At 44.4% G+C, this 19,101-nt stretch overlaps 1 protein-coding gene across 1 annotated transcript; it reads left to right on the top strand.

The window, feature by feature from the left end:
* The first annotated feature begins 4,160 nt into the window (after positions 1–4,160).
* On the top strand, positions 4,161–17,929 carry DUSP5 (dual specificity phosphatase 5). Its single transcript, XM_079978383.1, has 4 exons — positions 4,161–4,859; positions 10,636–10,778; positions 13,024–13,243; positions 15,342–17,929. Exons 1-4 carry the CDS (start codon positions 4,427–4,429, stop codon positions 15,767–15,769), a joined length of 1,224 nt encoding a protein of 407 aa, XP_079834509.1. The 5' UTR covers positions 4,161–4,426; the 3' UTR covers positions 15,770–17,929.
* Positions 17,930–19,101: the final 1,172 nt, after the last annotated feature.

Here is a 19,101-nt window from a genome sequence, read left to right as displayed (position 1 = left end):
GTGGCTCTCTGAGGTAGCTGTGAGCTCTGCCCCTGATGAAATAGGGGCAGGTCACCAAGCAGTTACGTGGATTACAGCTGTTACACAGTCCATAGTGTATGAATAGTCCATAGTACAAGAATAGCCAAGATAGATCCCTCTGAAGATTATGGAAAACAACTCCCATCAGCCCCAGCCACCATGGCCAATGATCAGGAATGATGTGAGTTAAAGTTCAAAACATCTGAAGGGCACCATGTTTGTTATTCCTGCCATAGTTTCTTAGAAAGGTTACCTCACTTGAATGAAGACTAATATTGTATATATACTTGTAAGAACTTTGTGACTTCAGAAGATAGGTCTTTAAGGGGGGAAATGCACATTGGGAATAATGGAATAGTGTTACGGGTTTCATTAAAGCACTGGCTAAATCAGGGGTGGGGAACCTACTGCCCTCCGGATGTTGCCCTCCCAACTCCATCATCCCTTATCATTAGCCATACTAGCTGGGGCTGATGAGAGCTGGAGTCCAGCAGCACCCAGAAGGCTACACGTTCCCCACCCCTGGGCTGAAGAGTAAAAGATCAGGGTGTGGCTCACAGAGAACTTTAGCAAATGATCAGGCTGCACTTGACGCTTAACTAGACACAAGAAATATTAGGCGAATGTTGTTGCCCAGTGCTGAAGCTGTAAGGTCCCAAATGCAAACCTTGGCATTTCCAGTTAATAGGATCTTGGATAAGAGGGCCGAGAGATACTTTTTTTGGTGAGACCTACTGGGGTGGGTGTATCCTTGATCTGACTCTGTGTAGAAAAAGCTCTTTACAGTATATATCCTAAATAAAATATATAGGAAAGAAAATTTAGGAAAGCCATAGGCTCATACTTCTGAGGAAACCTGGATTTCTCTATGTGAAAGGAGAATATGGTAAATGGTGGCCCTATTGCCATCTTAAATGTATTCCCTTCCTTGCTAAGGCAACCAGCAAAGGCTGCCTAAAATTGAATCAGAAGAGTGATTTCCCCTTGGCTTTCCTCCCTCTGTTTCACATATTACTCCAGGGACTGTTGATATATGATAAGGGAGGAATCTTTAACAAAAGTCAAACTCGCTGTGATTTACCCAGCTCTGTCCCCAACAGTATTTTTGTGAGAAAGAGAAGCCTTTAAGCATCTGTAACAATGACATCTATGGACAGCTTCATGAGAAGGAAGAGTCTGGGGGTAAGTTTCCTGACATTCCTTAGGCATCCTGTGTGTCAGGGCTCACTCAGGCTGACATCCATATAAGACCTCCCTGGACTGCCATACAGGAAATGAGAAAAGCGAAAGAACAAGGAAAGGAAAAGAAGTGGGGAAGGGAGCTACTTTCTTTTAGAGGGCTTTGCCCAACATTATTCTTTATAAACTATGGCCAAAGCCACACATGCCACTTAAAAAGCACGTTTGAGCCTGTGTCCTGTGAAAGACAGAGAGGAGTTCCCAAACTGTGGTCCACAAGCTTCATTCATGTGGTCCATGGCATGTCTGTGGATTTCTGATTGAATGTTCCTCATTGATTTTTATTGTATTTTACTGCATTACAATTTGAATTCTATGGAAGTACAATTGCTACAACAGGCAGAACAACCATTAATTGGTCTGCCAAGACCTTCTGCAGTTTTCAAGTGGTCTATGGAGAGAGAGAAAATTCCGCTCCACTGACCTAGGGGAAGATGGTTTTATAACCATATTTCAATCTTTGTGCATTTTTGTGTCACTTGTGAGCACATGCTTTCTGTCTCAAGGTCATTCTTAGTCCTCCACTACCACCACCATAGAGTTGTTATCCCTATTTGGATAGAGTATATTTTCACCTTTTAACTTCTCCTCCCACTACGGAAGTGCTGAGCTATGAGCAGAAGCACTTGCTGGCCTCACAGAGGGGATGCACAGTTCAGGTTTTTCCTTAAGTGCAGGAGACTGATCAATTATGAAGGACATGAGCCAAAGAGGTCAGAAAGCATCATTTTATTTTTTTAATCTCCTTACTTTCTGCATTCAAATGTATTTGTACAGGGAGTGAGTGTCTTTCTCAAGTTCTGACTCTTCTTCCCAATGCCTAGTACAGTAATGCACTGGGATCTCTCATATATTTTTATGAACTGTAAATGCAGCACACACATCAACAAAAATGACTGAAGCTATCGCACACCCTGGGTGGTGGGTTTTCTTACCCAATGATATTACACCCATGCTGCTCCAATAAAACAAAATACATCTGAGATGTATGCTTATTCTACACACACACACACGCGCACACACACACACCCCTTTCCCTCCAAAGAGCTCAAGGTAGAGTACATGGTTCTTTTCCTCCTTGTTTTATTCTCACAACAATCTTGTGAGATAGGTTAGTCTGGGAGTCTGTGACTAGTACAAAGTTACTCAGTGAGCCTGGGGATTGGAACCCTGGTCTCCCAGGCTCTAATCTAACATTCTAACTACTGTACCACAGTGGGGACTCAATTTGTTCTATTACCATGTCCGTGAAACTGGAAACCTATCCCTTAGCTGTCTCACCTTTCTAAGGTGTTTTGTTTAAAAAGCCATACACTGGAATGAACAGTACAGTTTTGATTTTTTTTCATAAGAGCATAGGAACAGCCCTGCTGGATCAGACCAAAGGTCTGTCTTATCTAGCTTCTTGTTCTCATCAACTAGTGGCCAACCAAACACATATGGAAAACCCACACATACAGGATGCCTGAGGAATGTCAGGAAACTTACCCCCGGACTCTTCCTTCTCATGAAGCTGTCCATAGAGGTCATCGTTACAGATGCTTAAAGGCTTCTCTTTCTCACAAAAATACTGTTGGGGACAGAGCTGGGTAAATCACAGCGAGTTTGACTTGCAGAAATGAAATTGACTAAATTTTTGCCTCAGATACAAGGATGGGTGGGTAGGTAATTCAGAGAAGTATGGCTACGCTCTGTATTACATCTGAGTCTCCTGGCAGGCCAGCACCAGGAATAGGCAGGCCAGTGAGAGAATATGTTTTCCTGTACTAATTGGAAAGGTGCTTGGTGACTTTTCAGTTGAGGAAGGCAGAACTTGTGAATGGTGGTAATCCATATTAAGAGAAGTGGGAGAAGACTGCCAAGGGATAATCAAAGGATTTTAAAATACACAGGTGCCTTCCACCTAACATGGTCATCCTGGTCTCCCAACTCCGGTAGTCTGCCCTAAAGACTAGTTGAGATCAGTGCACGACAAAGCAGCAATTGCCCGTATGGTTTGCATGAAATCAAAATGGTACATTCTTCACAAGCCTGGATGAAGCAATGTGTAAACAACACATACGTAATAAAACCATCCTCAAGTCATTGCTAAACTGTGTACTACAGTGATTAAGAGAGTTTGCTTCTTCCCTTTTCACATAAAATGTTTCACTCTACATAGAACTTTATGTGAGCTACTCCCATTTTCAAAGGGATACTTTCTAATAATAATAATGTAGTTTCTGTCAAGAAAGGCATACCACCACACATCTACCCTACTCCTGGTGCAAAGAAAACTGTGCTCCCTCTGGAACCTGCCCTGCTAAAATGGCAGCATCCCAAGGTGTCTTGTGTGGGATGAGAGTTGCTAAAACCAGACCTCCCCAAAACCTATGCTAAGCCCTTTGCACATGCCTATATATCATCTGTCCATTTAACAGCTGTGCGACAGACAGAAATTCAACAGGGGCTGTTTTTCATCCATTTGCATCCCCACTTTTAGCCATTTTAATAACTGCGGCCTGCACTGGGCAGCTTAAGGGCCTGCCCACTGCAACTTGAGCAGCGAGCAACCTCTGCTCCCCGCAGCTACCACCATCATCACTGCCACCATCACACTTCCTTCCCTCTCTTAGTAAGTCGACGGAAGCAAGTGATGATTGAGTGAGTGTGAGTGTGAGGAGGGCTTTCTGATGAGTAGAGAATTTCTGAGGCGTTCTTCAACTTCCTTTGCTTCAAGAAGTCTGACTAACGCTTTACTGAGCATCGCCTCTGCGTTCCCTCTTCCTGGGGGAGGGAATCTCCTCTCTCTCTCTCTCTCCCCCCACGAGCGGGCAAGGCTTAGCAAGAAAAGGCGTGCCAGCTTGGGAACGTTTCTGTGACGTCAGTCGCCTTATATGGACAGCGCCGCGCGGCTCCGGCGTTTCATTCAGATAAATTGCCTCTTCTTGTAAGCGGAATCCCCTGACCGGAGTTACGCGAAGGGAAATGCAAAGGCTGGGAGGGGCGCGCCGCAGCCAGGAGGGGCATTAAAAGGAAGCGGGTTGGCAGCCCCTCCGGCCCCGTTTTAAAAGCAAAAAAAGGCGGGGTGCCTGTTTCCAGACCCGCTTAGTTTAATCGCTGCCTGGCTGCGCTACTTTCCCGAGCCTCCCCGAGGGAAGGGAACTATAGGGGGCAGAAGGCGACGATGAAGGTAACCGCTCTTGACTCCCGGCAGCTCAAGCAGCTCCTGCGGAAGGAGCCCGCCGGCTGCCTGGTCTTGGATTGCAGACCGTACCTCTCCTACTCGGCCTCCTGCCTCCGCGGATCGCTCAACGTGAACCTCAACTCGGTGGTGATCCGCCGCGCCCACGGGCGGCCCGTGCCCTTGCACTTCGTGGTGCCCGACGAAGCGGCCCGAGGGCGGCTGCTCCTGCCTGGGGCTTGCCCGGAGGAGGAAGAGGAGGAAAGGGAAGGGGACGCTGCGGTGGCCTCCCGGCGGCTGCTGACGGCCGTGGTCGTCCTGGATCAAAACACCCGGCACTGGCGGAAGCTGAAGAAGGAGAGCACGGCGCAGATCGTGCTGAACACGCTGCTGGCCAGCCTGCCGGAGACCGGAGCCAGGGTCTGCTTCCTGCGAGGTGAGGGGCGGCCCGAGGGGGAGAGGCGAGGACGGGGAGCCCCGGGGGCTTTGGAGGGTTGCTTTAGTGGCGGAGTTTGGTGGGAGCCTCTCCTCCCGGCCAAAGAGTTCTGCGAGTCGTTTCCCTCGCCTGCACGACGGCTAAGGAGCCGGACCCCCTGCCTGCCCTAGAAGGCGAGATCTCGGGGTAGGAAAGAGAGGAGCGATCGAGGGGTAACCGCCTTCTGTTGCTCTGCCTCCTCGCGCTTTTGGTTAGGACGTCCGCCGACCGAAGTCTGGTCCTGCTAGGCTCGCCTCGCCTGTTTTCTTAACTTAATTTAACGCGAATGCAATAATAGTTTCAGGCGAATCAGCCCGTCCCCTCAGCATCCGAGGCCAGGAACCTGGAGGACCCCCCCCCGCCCGTTAGTGTTTGAGGAGGAGACGCTGATGTTGGATAAGTAATGCCGGGCTGCAAAGCTTTTGCAGATCTCGAGGGAGGCAGTGGGTTCCTCGCCTAAAGCAACGTGTGTCTTCGAGAGTGTGAATGCACTCGCACGGCGTAGGGAATCATGACTAGAGGCTTGTTGCTGCTGGGTGGATATAGACAGAGAAATGGTTTGTATTTCCCCCTTTCCATAGTCTCCCCAAAGTTTTCCCCATCAACGGACAAGAGATAAATCGGCTGGTGGTTAAAATAAAACAACTTAAAACTGAATAGGTGCATTGAAATGATGTTCAGTTGTCTAGTGAAGGGAAACTTGCGTGACTAATTACGGTCAGCATCCTCACTTCCTCACTGGGTTAAAATATCAAACGTTCATCTAAAGAGAAATGTGGGATTGGGGGGATTCAGAGTTGTAGAATAAATTACCCCTGTGGACACGGGCAAGTATCCCAAACTCCAAAATGCTGGACACTATTAAAGTGTTCCTGGCCTGCTCAGTAATACTATAATCTTTGAGTAAATTTATCGGAAATGCTGTATACTAATACATGGGATGGGTTGGAGGTAGAAACCAAGGTTTATATTATAATACATAATAATGCCCCTGCTCTTTTAATAAAAAGGAGTTCAGCAGTGTAAAAACTCAGCAGTGCCCTCTAAAGGGCAGTTTCCTGTAAATTACGAAATTAAAAAGAAATATAGATGCCGATGCGCACTCTTCCAGTGTCTCCCAAGACAGGCAGATGCCAACGGTCATAGATGCCAGCCTCTTTTCCACCTAAATTGTAAGAGTGGGAAAAGTAAACAATTGCCCCTTTGTATGTAGCAGAATAGGACCGAGAGTTAATATGGGAGCTGGTCCTGTTAAAGGTGCTGCATGTTTTTATGCAGACTGCCTGCAGGTTCGATCCTCCTTGTGTGAAAATGGCAGTCTATTTTTGTCACTGAGCATGAAGCAAACTTTCTGCGTACAGTGTGTGCCTAATTCAAGTGGACTTCACATTTGCCCTTACCCCTATATATAAAGAACGTAGATGTACAGAAAGATTGTGGAAGTCTTGTGGCCCCTATCTATGGAGCTAAGCGGGTGTGGGGCGGAGGAATGTGGTAGTGGTACCGCTTTCTTTCAAGGAGTGACCTTTGCACCACAAACTTCATGAGGTGAAGCTGCTAATACGTTCCCTTCCAAAGCTCCTTATTGCCACCCTGAAGCTTGGCTGCAGCTCTCTTCACCCTCCTCCCCTACATATTGCAAGATAAGAAACCTTTTTATTTTAAGACAGTGTTCACAACTTGGTGCAGCTTTGGGTTATTCGGTGGCTTTGCCTACAGCAGAATATTAAATTCTTCTGGATGCCAATCATATCAAAGTCCTGTCCCCCGCAAAGACTTCCTGCCATCCAGTCCTTAGGCATGCTGGTATGGCAAATTCTGTGCGGCTATTTGCTTTGAATTCTTCCAATCCACATTTAAAGAGCTCGCTTTTATTCTAGGCCATCTATGTAGACCCCATACCTTTAAAGCATATTCTCCCCCCTCCCCAAAGAATTACGGGCACAGTAGCTGGTTAAAAGGGCTGATGGGAACTACAGTGCCCAGAATTCTGAAGTCAAGAACACACATTGAATATACTTTAAAGGCATGGCATGTAAGCAGCCAAAACTGCCTGCCGATAGCAATTGATTTTATAAAACGAAAATGAAGAGCATTTAAGAGTGTGCTGCCACAGTAGGAAACTATCTTTTTGAAAAGCGAGCCTGTAGTCTGAATGCAATCTTAAGTTGCACATCCTTAAATAGAACGCTCTGTTGTTGGCACAGGTTTCCATCTTCCAGAAGCTGGCTAAATTGGTGAATTCTGTGTGAGTCACAAGCTCTTGAGACTCTTGCTATATTTTTAGTTCCGTTTGAATGTTCACTATGAAGTAACAGAAGAGTCCCGGGGTTTATCCCAAGGGTTTTGTCTGAACTGTGACATGAGAGAGAAAATTCACGGTTGAATGGAATGAAGTTTTCCGATTGGGGTTGGACTTGGGCAGTCCTAGTGAGATAAAGGTGTGAGTCAGAACTCTTGTCAGCCGCCATAAACGCAGCCTCGCTCTTCAGGGAATTGTTTTTACTGCGGAATAACACAATCCTTTTCAGCACCCCCCCTTTTATATAAACTTCCAGCCCTCATTAATTCATTGTCTTTCATATGCGGCAGTGTTTAAATTTGTGATAGGCTTTATCGTTTGAATTGTCAGCCTTGGGCAGGGGGCATCCTCAAAGGGTCTAGTGTGGGCTCTTTCCCCCACCTATAAAATAAGCAGTCATTTTTCATGAGAGAGGCTGCAGCTGTAAATGCTGGATTCTTCTGCCACTTTGTTATGCATAGGATTTTAATCATTGGTGGTGAAAATGAAGCCTACCCCTCTCACAAGATGAGTAATGTAGCATTAGCAGAAATAATAGCAACAGAGTTCAGCCAGTGGGGGAGCAAAAGTGTGTGCCTGTGTGTGTGTGTGTGTGTGTGTGTGTGTGTGAGAGAGAGAGAGAGAGAGAGAGAGAGAGAGAGAGAGAGAGAGCTGGAGGACTTGAAAAGGTGACTCACTTTAAGAACTGCCTGCAAATCTCCTGATCCCCAAAGGCTGCTGGTTTTCTATTGGCCTCCTGAGCAAAGGCACCAGCCACCCAAGAGAAATCCATTTGGCTGGTTCCCTTGGTTTGTGACTCCATGGGCATAGAATTGAGGAAAGCTCACCATATAAAATCCCTATAAATAAACTGTCAGGAGTTATAGAAAGAGGATGTGGAATGAAATAGCAACATAGCAACATATTTAAGAACAAGGTCGAGGAGAAAAGCTGGCTTCTAACAATAACAGTTTTCACGGCCTTCTTGAAAACCCATACAGAGCCCTGTTCAGGTGACCACAGTACTCTGAAATGAGCTGTTGCTCCAGAATAGTTGTGTTTTCTCCCATTCTGCTGAGTGTTAAGGAGAATTTTTTTTCATTCAGCAAATATGTGATAGATCAATGTAATCTTTTTTTAAAAAAATATTCAGAGCTTTAGTTGATAAGGGGACACATTCTCTGTTAATTTTTTTTTAAGGCTCAGCTAGTAGCTTTTAACAAGAGTAAACTGGAATTTTAAATGCAGGATAATTAAGCTTCTGCGTTCTGGCTGGATTAAATGAATCTGTAAAAGAGGCTCCATGGAATCTACTGAAGCCCACACTTCCACTGACTTTGGACTGGTTCCTTAGTTCTGTATTTCCTCACTGTCAATATCCTGCTAAGAATGTTTCAGCATACAGCTACTCAAGGACATAGATTACAGGGGTCAGCAAGCTTTCAGCAGGGGGCTGGTCCACTGTCCCTCAGACCTTGTGGGGGCCAGACTATATTTTTTGCGGGGGAATGAACAAATTCCTATGCCCCACAAATAACCCAGAGATGCATTTTAAATAAAAAGACACATTCTACTCATTTAAAACACACTGATTCCGATTTAGAAGGCGATTGGGCCGGGTCCATCCCCCGGCCCTTAGTTTGCCTACCCATGGCATAGAATATGTAGCAGAATAGAAATCTTAAGAAAAAAGGGTTTAAAATACAGGCTTGTAAGATCCTAGGTGTGATTCCTTAGGTAGAGTTTCAGAACGTCAATTTATCCATTGCTGCAATTTATCTTTGAGAAGATGTAGCAGTGCAGTACAGCACTTTCCATGACAGTTATTCACTGAAACAAGTTATGGGTTTTGTTTCCCAAGTAAACATATCCTTTCAGAGACCTGAACAAAAGACATAGAAATCCATGTAGTATAACATGTTTGAAAGCACAGGTTTGCTCAAGGTGTAGCTGATTTGCATGTTTCACAATTTCATCCAAGGTCTGAGCTTAACAGATACGCTCATTTTCACTAATTGTGCAGAGAACTTAACTAATTTATCTCAGTTTTTTTAAAAAAGCACTCATCTGGGGTGTTTTGTTGTCTGATCCCATCATAGGATTTAATTAAGTTTTATGGCTCTTAATGGATCCATTTCATTTACCATAACACAACGGAATGGAAGTTATTAATCAGTACAGAACAGCCTCTTGGAACTTGCGCTTCCTCAAATGGATACAATACATGAAGCTGTACGATAATAAATGTCTCAGAAGTAAATGGAGAATTGTTGGTGTTAGTCTTAATCTTTGAAACGGAGTCAGCTGATTTCTGCTGGCAAAGAATCACAATCTCTGTTACTAACCTTTAACTGCCATACTGCTTTTCTCTTAATTGTGGCTATTTAGCTGCAGTGTTAGAAAATGGGATAGAAAAGCTAGGAGCCAAATGGCTCCTGGGATCTGGGTTGTGGGCGCCAAAACAGAATGTCTAGTCACCATGGGTGGGGGTGTATGTCAGCAACACTTTTTATTTATTATTTTGATGAGCATGAATTAATACGCAAGTGACACATTGTTAATACAGTCATACCTCGAGATAAATACGCTTCAGGTTGAGCGTGTTACTTCCAGGTTTCGCCACTTGCGCATGCACAGACGGTCAAAATGACGTCATGCGCGGAAGCGGCGAAACGCGGCATGCGCAGATGCGCTGTCACGTCTTACGTTCTGTTCGGGATGCAAACAGGGCTCTGGAACAGATCGCGTTCACATCCCGAGGCACCACTGTACAGTGGTACCTCAGGTTAAGTACTTAATTCGTTCCGGAGGTCCGTACTTAACCTGAAACTGTTCTTAACCTGAAGCACCACTTTAGCTAATGGGGCCTCCCGCTGCTGCCACGCTGCGGGAGCCCGATTTCTGTTCTCATCCTGAAGCAAAGTTCTTAACCTGAAGCACTATTTCTGGGTTAGCGGAGTCTGTAACCTGCAGCATATGTAACCTGAAGCATATGTAACCTGAGGTACCACTGTATCACATTTTTAGCAGAAATTGTTAATACAGTACATGTTTAATTTGGTATTTACAATAAAAATATTGGTACCACACCTCAGTTTTCAAAACGCTGTATCTTTATTATTAAACTCCTTAACATAAAGTTTGAGGCTTCAAAGCATGTGCATTTCAGTAATCCTTGAGGGTCAGTCAAGTGCAAAAAATGGCACCCAAGACTTTTGGAGATGCTCGCAAATGGAGAATCTTCAGGCACAAAGCTCCTGGCACCCTGCTGATTTTGAACCCTGTTTAGCTGTGGTAGGAAAAACTTCCCCACTTATTTATAAAATGTTCATCATGCAGTGAGAACTATCACAGCCTCAAATTCATTGACGATCAGGAACAATTAAACTATTCCCCCCCACACACACTTCTGAACCCTATTAATTGACATTTCTTTGTTTGCTTCTTTCTCTTCAGGAGGCTACGAAACCTTTTATTTGCAGTATCCTGAGTTTTGCATAGATGTAAAACCCATATCCCAAGAGAGACCTGAAATGGAGAGAAGCACCAGCAGCCTCTACGAGAAGCCGTGCATCCACCACAAACCAGCATACGATCAGGTGTGTTGAGGGGAAGATATGACTAATCCCACCCACGCTCTGGCTCCTCGGGGGCTCTTCCTGTCATCATCCTGTTCGTAGCTGACTAGTTCACTCTTTTATTCATGTCTGGCGATGTGACAAAAGGACTCGGCGTGCATGTTTGTCATGTTTCAAATAAGAAGTCTGAGTGTGATGCACTTTTGAAGACAAGTGGTCTTAAAACGAAGAGAGATGGATGCCGTCAAAGCCACCTATTTCCCCCTCTCTTCTTCTTCCCTAATATGTAAAGAGTTTGTAACTCTTAAGAACTGTATAGTGACACCTTCCTGTTCACACCTTTCCCCCAAGGAGCTAGACATGCTTCACTTCCTCACAACAGTCCTGTAAGGTAGTTTAGCCTGAGAGACTGCATATGGCCAAGGGTTCACCCAACAACCTTTCAAACTGAGTGGGGATTTATCACCTTACCTCTCCCTCCCATTGCAAGCCAGCTGTAAATTTATTCTATTTACAGCTATTCTATTCTATTTATTGGAAGTTTTATATATATATATATATACACAATGTGCTCCTTTAGTATTCCCTCCCACCACCTGTACCTGTTGCTGGGGCCTATGCTTCCCCTTCTCATCTATAAATGGTAAAATATTTTCTTCAGAAAGACTAGGAATGGAAAATATTTCTACTTGAGTATTTTATTTTTGTAGAGGGGGGGGGGAGTCAAGAGTGGGAGACTCTGCAGAACGTAATAGTAGTATTTACCTTTCTATCCCACATTTCTTCTGAGGAACTCGTATAACAGTTTTTCTCCCCATTTTATTCCCACACCATCCCTTTGGGGTTGTTTGGCTGAGAGTGGCAGACACATGGTCACCTCCAGTCAGCTTCAAGGCTGAGTGGATTTGATCAGCTTCAAGGCTGAGTGGATTTGAACCTGGGACTTCCCAGTCCTAGCCTTGACATCCGCAACCACTGGCCCACATGGGATCTGTTACACATGGCATACTTTGTATTCCCAAAGGTGATATATTAAAAAGAGATTTTCCGACACCTTATGAAAGATGAATGGTGCCTTGGCTTGGTTTTCTGGGCACTAAATATAACGCTGTGACGTTTTCTAGCATGTAGCTTCTTTTCTTGATTATCGCCTTCTATTCACAAAGGGGGAGAAGACTTGAGTGGCTGAGAGCAGCAGGGGAGGGTGCTGTGTTTCTGACGTGGCAGGGCTGAGGGCCCCATGCTGAGACTGCTTTGGGAGGCTAAGACAGCTTGAAGTCAGAGGAGGCACATGCCAGCTGCCATCCTGCAATTATTAATTAGGCACGCATGAAAAGAGTGTCATGCTAAGCCCAGTAATGTGTTCATGTTTTTCTTTCAAACTGAACTTTAAAACAAATGCACACAGTGCATAGCATTGTCAAGGTACCTTTGAAGCTTCTGGTTAAAGTACATCATGCCTACCAGGCTCCATCACGAGACACTGAACAGGCTTTGTGTCTACATTTTTAGTATGATTATGTGGGGGGAAACTTGCCCCTGCATTTTTTTCATCATGGTGACAGAAGGGACAAGTAAAAATCCTTTTGGTGTGTGCTTCATGGGGGGAGGGAGGCATAAGCAGTGGTGTAGCGTGGGTTATCAGCACCCGGGGCAAGGCAAGTAATTTGCGCCCCCTAACCCATGGATTTGCGCCCCCTAACCCGTGGATTTCCCTAACCCCCAGATGTTGCGCCCGGTGCGGCCGGCCCCCCCTGCACCCCCCACGCTACGCCACTGGGCATAAGAAAACCCACAAGTGAAATTGCTTGTGATACCACACGTGGCAAATGTGAATGAGAAAAACCAAATCCGCTGATTTTTCTTAAGGAGTCTTCTGTTACAGTGGTTTGCTGGTGAGCTACCATATTAGCCTATATGGGTGGATAAGTGGTTGACCAGGACTCCCTATCAGAGTCCATGCATTGCTCACAACCCACAGGTCTTAAGGGGCAGTCCCTGCCAGTACGGAAGTAGCAGGGCTGGCAAAGCTCTCATTGTGCCAAGACCACAACAGTAATTCTACCCCCGCAGCAGGAACTGCACCTCTTGCAAAGTACTTCCTGTCTGGGTGCTACAGCTCTGATCTCAGTGATGTCTGGAAAACACCCTAAAATTGTCCAAAGCTCAGCCCCTGCTGTCTGTGTTCTACTGCGTCTCTCTGTGTGTGGAAGAAAAAAAAAAGTAAATGAGAGCCTATAATTATATGCGGTTCCTTGCCTTCCAGGGTGGCCCAGTGGAGATCCTTCCTTTCCTGTACCTTGGCAGTGCCTACCATGCTTCCAAGTGCGAGTCCCTAGCCAATCTGAACATTACAGCACTCCTGAACGTCTCCAGGAAGAGCTCCGAGCCCTTTACGGATCAATACTGCTATAAATGGATTCCAGTGGAGGACAATCACACAGCAGACATCAGCTCACACTTCCAGGAAGCAATAGAATTTATTGGTAGGTATATTTCTCTATTGAAGATAATAGTGACGACTATGGAGGCCGCCTTCAGAGACCAAACCACATGTCCAGAAATATGTTTTGTTGGGACTAAGGAAAAAGCCCTTCCAGAGCCTGTGATCAGGCTTCGCAGCTCTCTCACTTACCAGGAGGTGCATCTCCTTCCTGCCCCTTCTGTAGGGTGGTTAAAATATTTCATTACAGGGAAGCTTTGAGGGATAAATGGCTGTAGAGCAGGGTTTCCTAAACTTTGGTCTCCAGCTGTTTTTGGACTACAATTCCCATCATCCCTGACCAGTAGCCCCATATACCGTATATAAGGGGGGAGGCTTTTAAAAAAAGAAGAAGAAATTTCACTGTGTTAAACTCATTTTTCACAGTGATTTCACTGTGTTAAACTCATTTTGCTACCCGCCTTGAGCTAATTGAGGAAAGGTGAGGTACAAACTACAGAAAAACTACTGTGGCATAGGCCTCTGTGCGCTAGATGCATCTCTCAGCCGGCAAACATGCAAGCGAACTGTAAGTGAAGCTGCATAGTGGGGATGGGTGGTGAAGCAAGGAGTCCTCTGTGACAAGGGAAGGAGTATTTAATGTGCATGACTGGAAAAGAAGAGTCTGGGGTGCTGACCCAGGGCTATTTGAGATATGTAGAGAGGGCAGGATTACTAAATGATAGAAATGACTATGTCTGCCAGTGTGCCACAAGCAGTGTAACTCCATCCGTTGCTTAAGAAAAAGCTGCACAAACCTGTAGGCATGGTTCTATAGAGACCTTGCTTTTTTGTCCATTTTTTTAAAGGAGAAACAACAGCTTTTTCCAGTTTACCTGAGCAGAATGGCAAGGAGCCGTAAACCAGGAAATTCTTGGTTCAAATTTTGTTCCTAAAGCTAGCCACTGTCTCTGTCCCCCAACCTCAGTATGGGTTTAACAAAGCTGACCTACCTTATAGTGTTGATGTGAGAATTACTGAAAATGTTAAGTGCTTTGCATTTAGTGCAAGTACTATTAATTTAATGTCTGTTAATACAGTACTGTACCCTAAGCTTGGTAGCAGGAAGCAGTTTAGGACACATTATTGCATTAACAAGCATTAAAATAATGATTATGTTAAAATATATGAAACAGTAACTCCATATTGAAGATGAGAAGTTTGAGGATTCAAGAAATGTTAAGATAGATGGATACTTCAATTATTACGGCATGCCTTTGAGGATGTGACCCAGAGCAGAATGCAGTAAGATGAAATGTGGGTAATATATTTCTCACGCCAGCCAAACAGGGCAAGTTCTATTTTTAATCAACGCGTTTTGCACAAGGAGCTTATTTTCAGAATTTTCCTTTTAATCTTATAACAATAATTGAATTGTGTGAGTAACTTGGGGGCCTCCCGTTGCGTAAAATGGTGGTTCTGCCTCAGCCATTTATAGCCTGACTTAAATCCAAGTGCCACTTATCAAGGGTTATAATTAGAGATGTTAGGCTACTTTATTGTGCATTTTGTGGTAGAAACCCCAGGAACCTAGGGACTTTACATCCCTGCTCAAAATGCATGCTGAGTGTCTACCAAAAGGGCCCACAAAAGGTGGGGACAGAAGCAGTACATTTCATGCTCTTACCCAATGGAAAAATAGGCACATCTCCTCATCAGATGGGAGGGAACATGCAGCAAGCCCACACCTTTTGCCGCAAGGTCTGTGCTACTTCCAAAAAGAACCTAACTGTGAATTCAATTCTTTTGTGGCATTGTAGTGTTTGCCTTATTACACATCTCTTGCCATAGTTCGGCTAGATGAGGGGAAGGCAAACCTCTTAACTTTATCCAAATGTGATTAATCTACCCTATAGCTATTAAGTTTTGTTATTTGAACAAATGAGTTAAATGCTTCAGCCAGTGTTAGTGAATAAAGTGGAAATTTCTTCTCTGGCATTCTGGCATTAATTCCATTTGTGGAACACCTTATGTCAGCCCACTACCTCTTTTGGACAATTGTTTGCAGAATGTTGTGCTGCCATTGTGGGCATCCACTTATAGTGACAGCTAACATATTCAATGCATCATCACCACCCTCATCTGTTCTTCTTTTTCTTTAGATTGCACCAGACGGGCAGGGGGTAAGATCTTGGTGCATTGTGAAGCTGGAATTTCCCGCTCTCCCACTATCTGTATGGCGTATCTGATGAAAATGAGAAAGTTCCGCCTGGAGGAGGCTTTTGATTACATCAAGCAACGTAGGAGTCTGATCTCACCAAACTTTGGCTTCATGGGCCAGCTGCTACAGTTTGAGTCAGAAATATTGTCCTCGGCTCCCAGCCCTCCTGTAGCCTCTTGCAAAAGGGATGCTGTGTCTTTCTTCACCGAAGAGCTGGCTTTGGGCAAAAGCTTCGAAGGCTCCTGTTTTGCTTTTCCTACCTCAGTTTTGAATTCCGTGCCCATTCACTCACCTGTCCACCAGCTAAATATTGCTGCATCTTCATCCTGCTGGACTCTCCTGGGAACAAGAGACAATACAGTCCCATGAGCCTGGTAGAGAGTATAATGATACATTTCACCTACATGCAATACAGAGGACCTCATGAATTTCACCTAGAACTGGATGCTTGAGGGGCTGTCTATACCTGGAAGGGGGAAAAGTCATTTTACATTGAGATGGAGTCTTTGTTCAGTGCATTTAAGTTTGGGGGATAGCTATGCCGTTTCAGGTTGTTAACTTGTGCTGAGTCTAGCCAACTCCTGCTGTAGCTCAAATTGTCCTAGGCTTGTGTTTTGAACTAGAAGATCATTCTTCCTCTTCCCAGAAGTAGATGCCCTTCGTTATGGCTGAGAACATAAGTGTATGGACACTGGCTAGATCAGGCTTTCAAAAGAAGGAATGTTTTTTAAAAAAGAAAAGTTGTGTACTGTTTAAGGGTTTTTTAGAATAAATTCTGGACTGTTTGTGCACACACTACTATACTTCCAGACTACGCTGGGGTAGAGAGAACGCCGCATACAGTCTGTCTGGTCTGATTGCTTCTCCGTTGCTGTCTCCTTCCCTCTCTTTTAATTATAGCCTTGTTTCAAAAGTGTAAGCAATAAACAGCTGTGTCAGGAAAGCAGAGCTGTAATGAAAAGCACAATTTACAAAAGAAGCAAACACTGACATTTCGGTGATGGCAGAAACTTGAATGTTTGCTTTTTCCTGTTTTGTGTGTTTTTAATATGTACTACACCATAGGCTGCAAGTGGGTTAGAAGGTAGGAGCAGAAGACTTCTTTCTTCCCACATCCAATGACCATTGCTTACTGCTGTACAACTGGGGTCAGGTTTATCCTTCCCCAGAGGCCTTGGGTGCTTGTCAGTTTCTAGTCTGGATAACAAAACGAGGTAGTCTTGCCAAGAGGAACTTGTGCACGTCCCAAGGCTGTGACATCATAGGGGTTCCACTCTTTCTCATCCAGTTGAATCCAGCTTGTGTTTCCGGAGATGCCTTATTTCTAGGGGATGTTTCATTCTTAAAACACCATGGTCCTATCAAAACACAAGAGGTTTCCCCTGTTCCACTGGGGACACCTGCTATGTTCTATTTCAGAATCATCCAACACTATAGTAGAACCCTACCAACTCTGTAACTGGATGTAGCAACACATATTCTCAAATGGCACCAGTAGAACTGTGTGTGGCTGGCTTATGGTGGCCATGTTGCACCTACCATTTGAGTGAAGTATAGTCAAATTCAGGCTGATTGTGTGCACAGCAGTACTGTTACTCGGGGGGGGGGTTAATTGCTGACCTTCCAGGTATTGTTGGACACCTGCATTGGCATGAGCTTCAGACAGCATGGCCAAATCAGAGGTGATGAGCGTTATAGTCCCGCAACATCAGGAAGGCTACACATTTTCCAGACTGGCTAATCTGTTCCTGAAATCCCACAGTTGAAAGTTCAAGTAGGTTTCTGCAATGCAGAACCTGTGTTCTACAGCTTTATTTTGGCTTGATGCAAATGGCCAAAGCACAGATTGGTTCAGTTGCAGATCAGTAAGTAACAGCCATGTGTAGGACATACTGCTGAGCTAACAGGCTGCAAAAAATAAATGGGTGGAGCTGCACAGGTTGTTCACAGGCCATATTGTCACCCCGCTCCAGACTTGGACCTCTGTTGAGAGATGACTGCCTCCTCTTCTAACACTATGCACTCTACTAAAGAGCAGCAAAGAAGGAATTTTAAAAGAGCAGGCAGATCTACAGCAGTTGGTTATGTGAAGGAATGCTTGAAAATTTTTTAATGCTTATCCAATGAAAATTTCTTTTTCTCTTTTCATTGCAATTAGATTTACTACATTTTAAGATTTTAAGAAAAAGTTGGAAGGGGGCAGCTTGCAAACAATGCATCTCCCCATTGAAGTGTTATCCATTTATATATTACGTGGTCTTGTTGAACGTCATGTGGCTTGCTTTTCCCTGTACTGATTGATCTCTTCCATAACACATTTCTAGCTGTGGAATAACATCATTTCCAAGCGAACTGGGGTCCTTTTTTTCCAGGGGATCTGTGTGTCTAGCTTGTATGTCTACAGGTGGCTTAAATGTGCTGCTGTTGCTTTGTTCAGTCACATTTTTTTCTAAATGTGAGAAATGGCAATAACTGCCTGGAAAACTTGTGAATGTGAATATGAGACCTTTTTTTAAAAAAAAAAGAAAATAAAAACGTTAAAAAAATAACAGAATTTGAAACTTTTTGTTCCGTGGATTATATGCACCAAGTCAGACAACATGTGAAAATATTACCTGCAAGGTTCAAGATGCAATTCATAGAATGGAAAACTAAATGCCAACTAAAATACAGAACCCTTGAAGCTCTATAGAGATACTACTATACCATGTGGGGGCAGGGAAGCCTGGCCTGTGTGTGCAAGCATGGGCGCACACACCATTTTAAAAGCTCTACCTAATTAAAATATTCACAACCTAGTTTCAAATGCATGTAACTATCATGGCTTTTACACCAAGGACTTTGATTGCTGCTGTTCTGTGAAGAGAGTAGGAAACTGCTTAACAAAGCTCTCAATACCCTCAAAACTACAGCAGCTACTTTCTGAAGGAGAGTTAGGATGATCAAGCCAAGAAAAAATAGGTTTCAAGGCAGTTGATTGAATGTATTTATTTATGCCTACCTATGCCCTCAAATGGAACCATGCTCTGGTGAGAGTTCTATAAAATATGGCTCACCAATGGATTTTGATGAGGTTCAAGTATTCAGTACCCATTTACATAAGAGTGTGCTCTTTAGAAACCCCTCTGTAATGCACAGGGCTTCCACGTTGGATAAATCAAATACACGCAGGTCCCACTTTATGAACACAATGTGTTTCCTGGGAAATGTTCATTAGGCAAGTGTTTGCGTAAGGAGTCTGCAATTTCCCTTGATTCCTATGGGGAAATTTCTAATGCATTCCCAACCATAAAAGGTGGGGGGGGACCCAAATGTCCTCTGATTTGTTCAGTCACTCCCTCTCTGTTCCTCAGCCAACAAGGAAGTAAAAAATGCTTTCTGTTCCAATATCTGAATCTGCAGTGTGTATAAGTGACATTTGGGTACTAATGCCTCATGTTTGGGTAGCAATATTTGCAGAGCAAGTGTTCATAAAGCAGGACTCTCATGTATAGAACAGTGCATTTCTTGCATTATATTGGGCCTTGGCATTTTAAATACAGTTGCACCTTGGATCTCAAAAGTCTTGGCTCCCAAACAAATCTGCTCCCAAACAACTGAAGCCCAGAAGTGAGTGTTCCAGTTCTGGAACATTTTTTGGAAGCCAAACATCCAGTGTGGCTTCCGCAGCTTCCGATTGGCTGCAGGATGCTCCTGCAGCC

Source organism: Podarcis cretensis (assembly GCF_951804945.1).
Source record: "Podarcis cretensis genome assembly, chromosome: 5".
Taxonomy (NCBI): Eukaryota; Metazoa; Chordata; class Lepidosauria; order Squamata; family Lacertidae; genus Podarcis; species Podarcis cretensis.
The sequence above is the reverse complement of the archived record's forward strand: the minus strand, read 5'-3'. Positions and strand labels throughout refer to the sequence as shown.

What these genes read in the sequence shown, in the direction of transcription:
- DUSP5 (XM_079978383.1), top strand. Translation starts at nt 4,427, where the DNA reads ATGAAGGTAACCGCTCTTGACTCCCGGCAGCTCAAGCAGCTCCTGCGG. An exon ending in CAGGGTCTGCTTCCTGCGAG is followed by an intron (nt 4,860 to 10,635) that starts GTGAGGGGCGGC and finishes CTTTCTCTTCAG; the next exon opens with GAGGCTACGAAACCTTTTAT. An exon ending in ACAAACCAGCATACGATCAG is followed by an intron (nt 10,779 to 13,023) that starts GTGTGTTGAGGG and finishes CTTGCCTTCCAG; the next exon opens with GGTGGCCCAGTGGAGATCCT.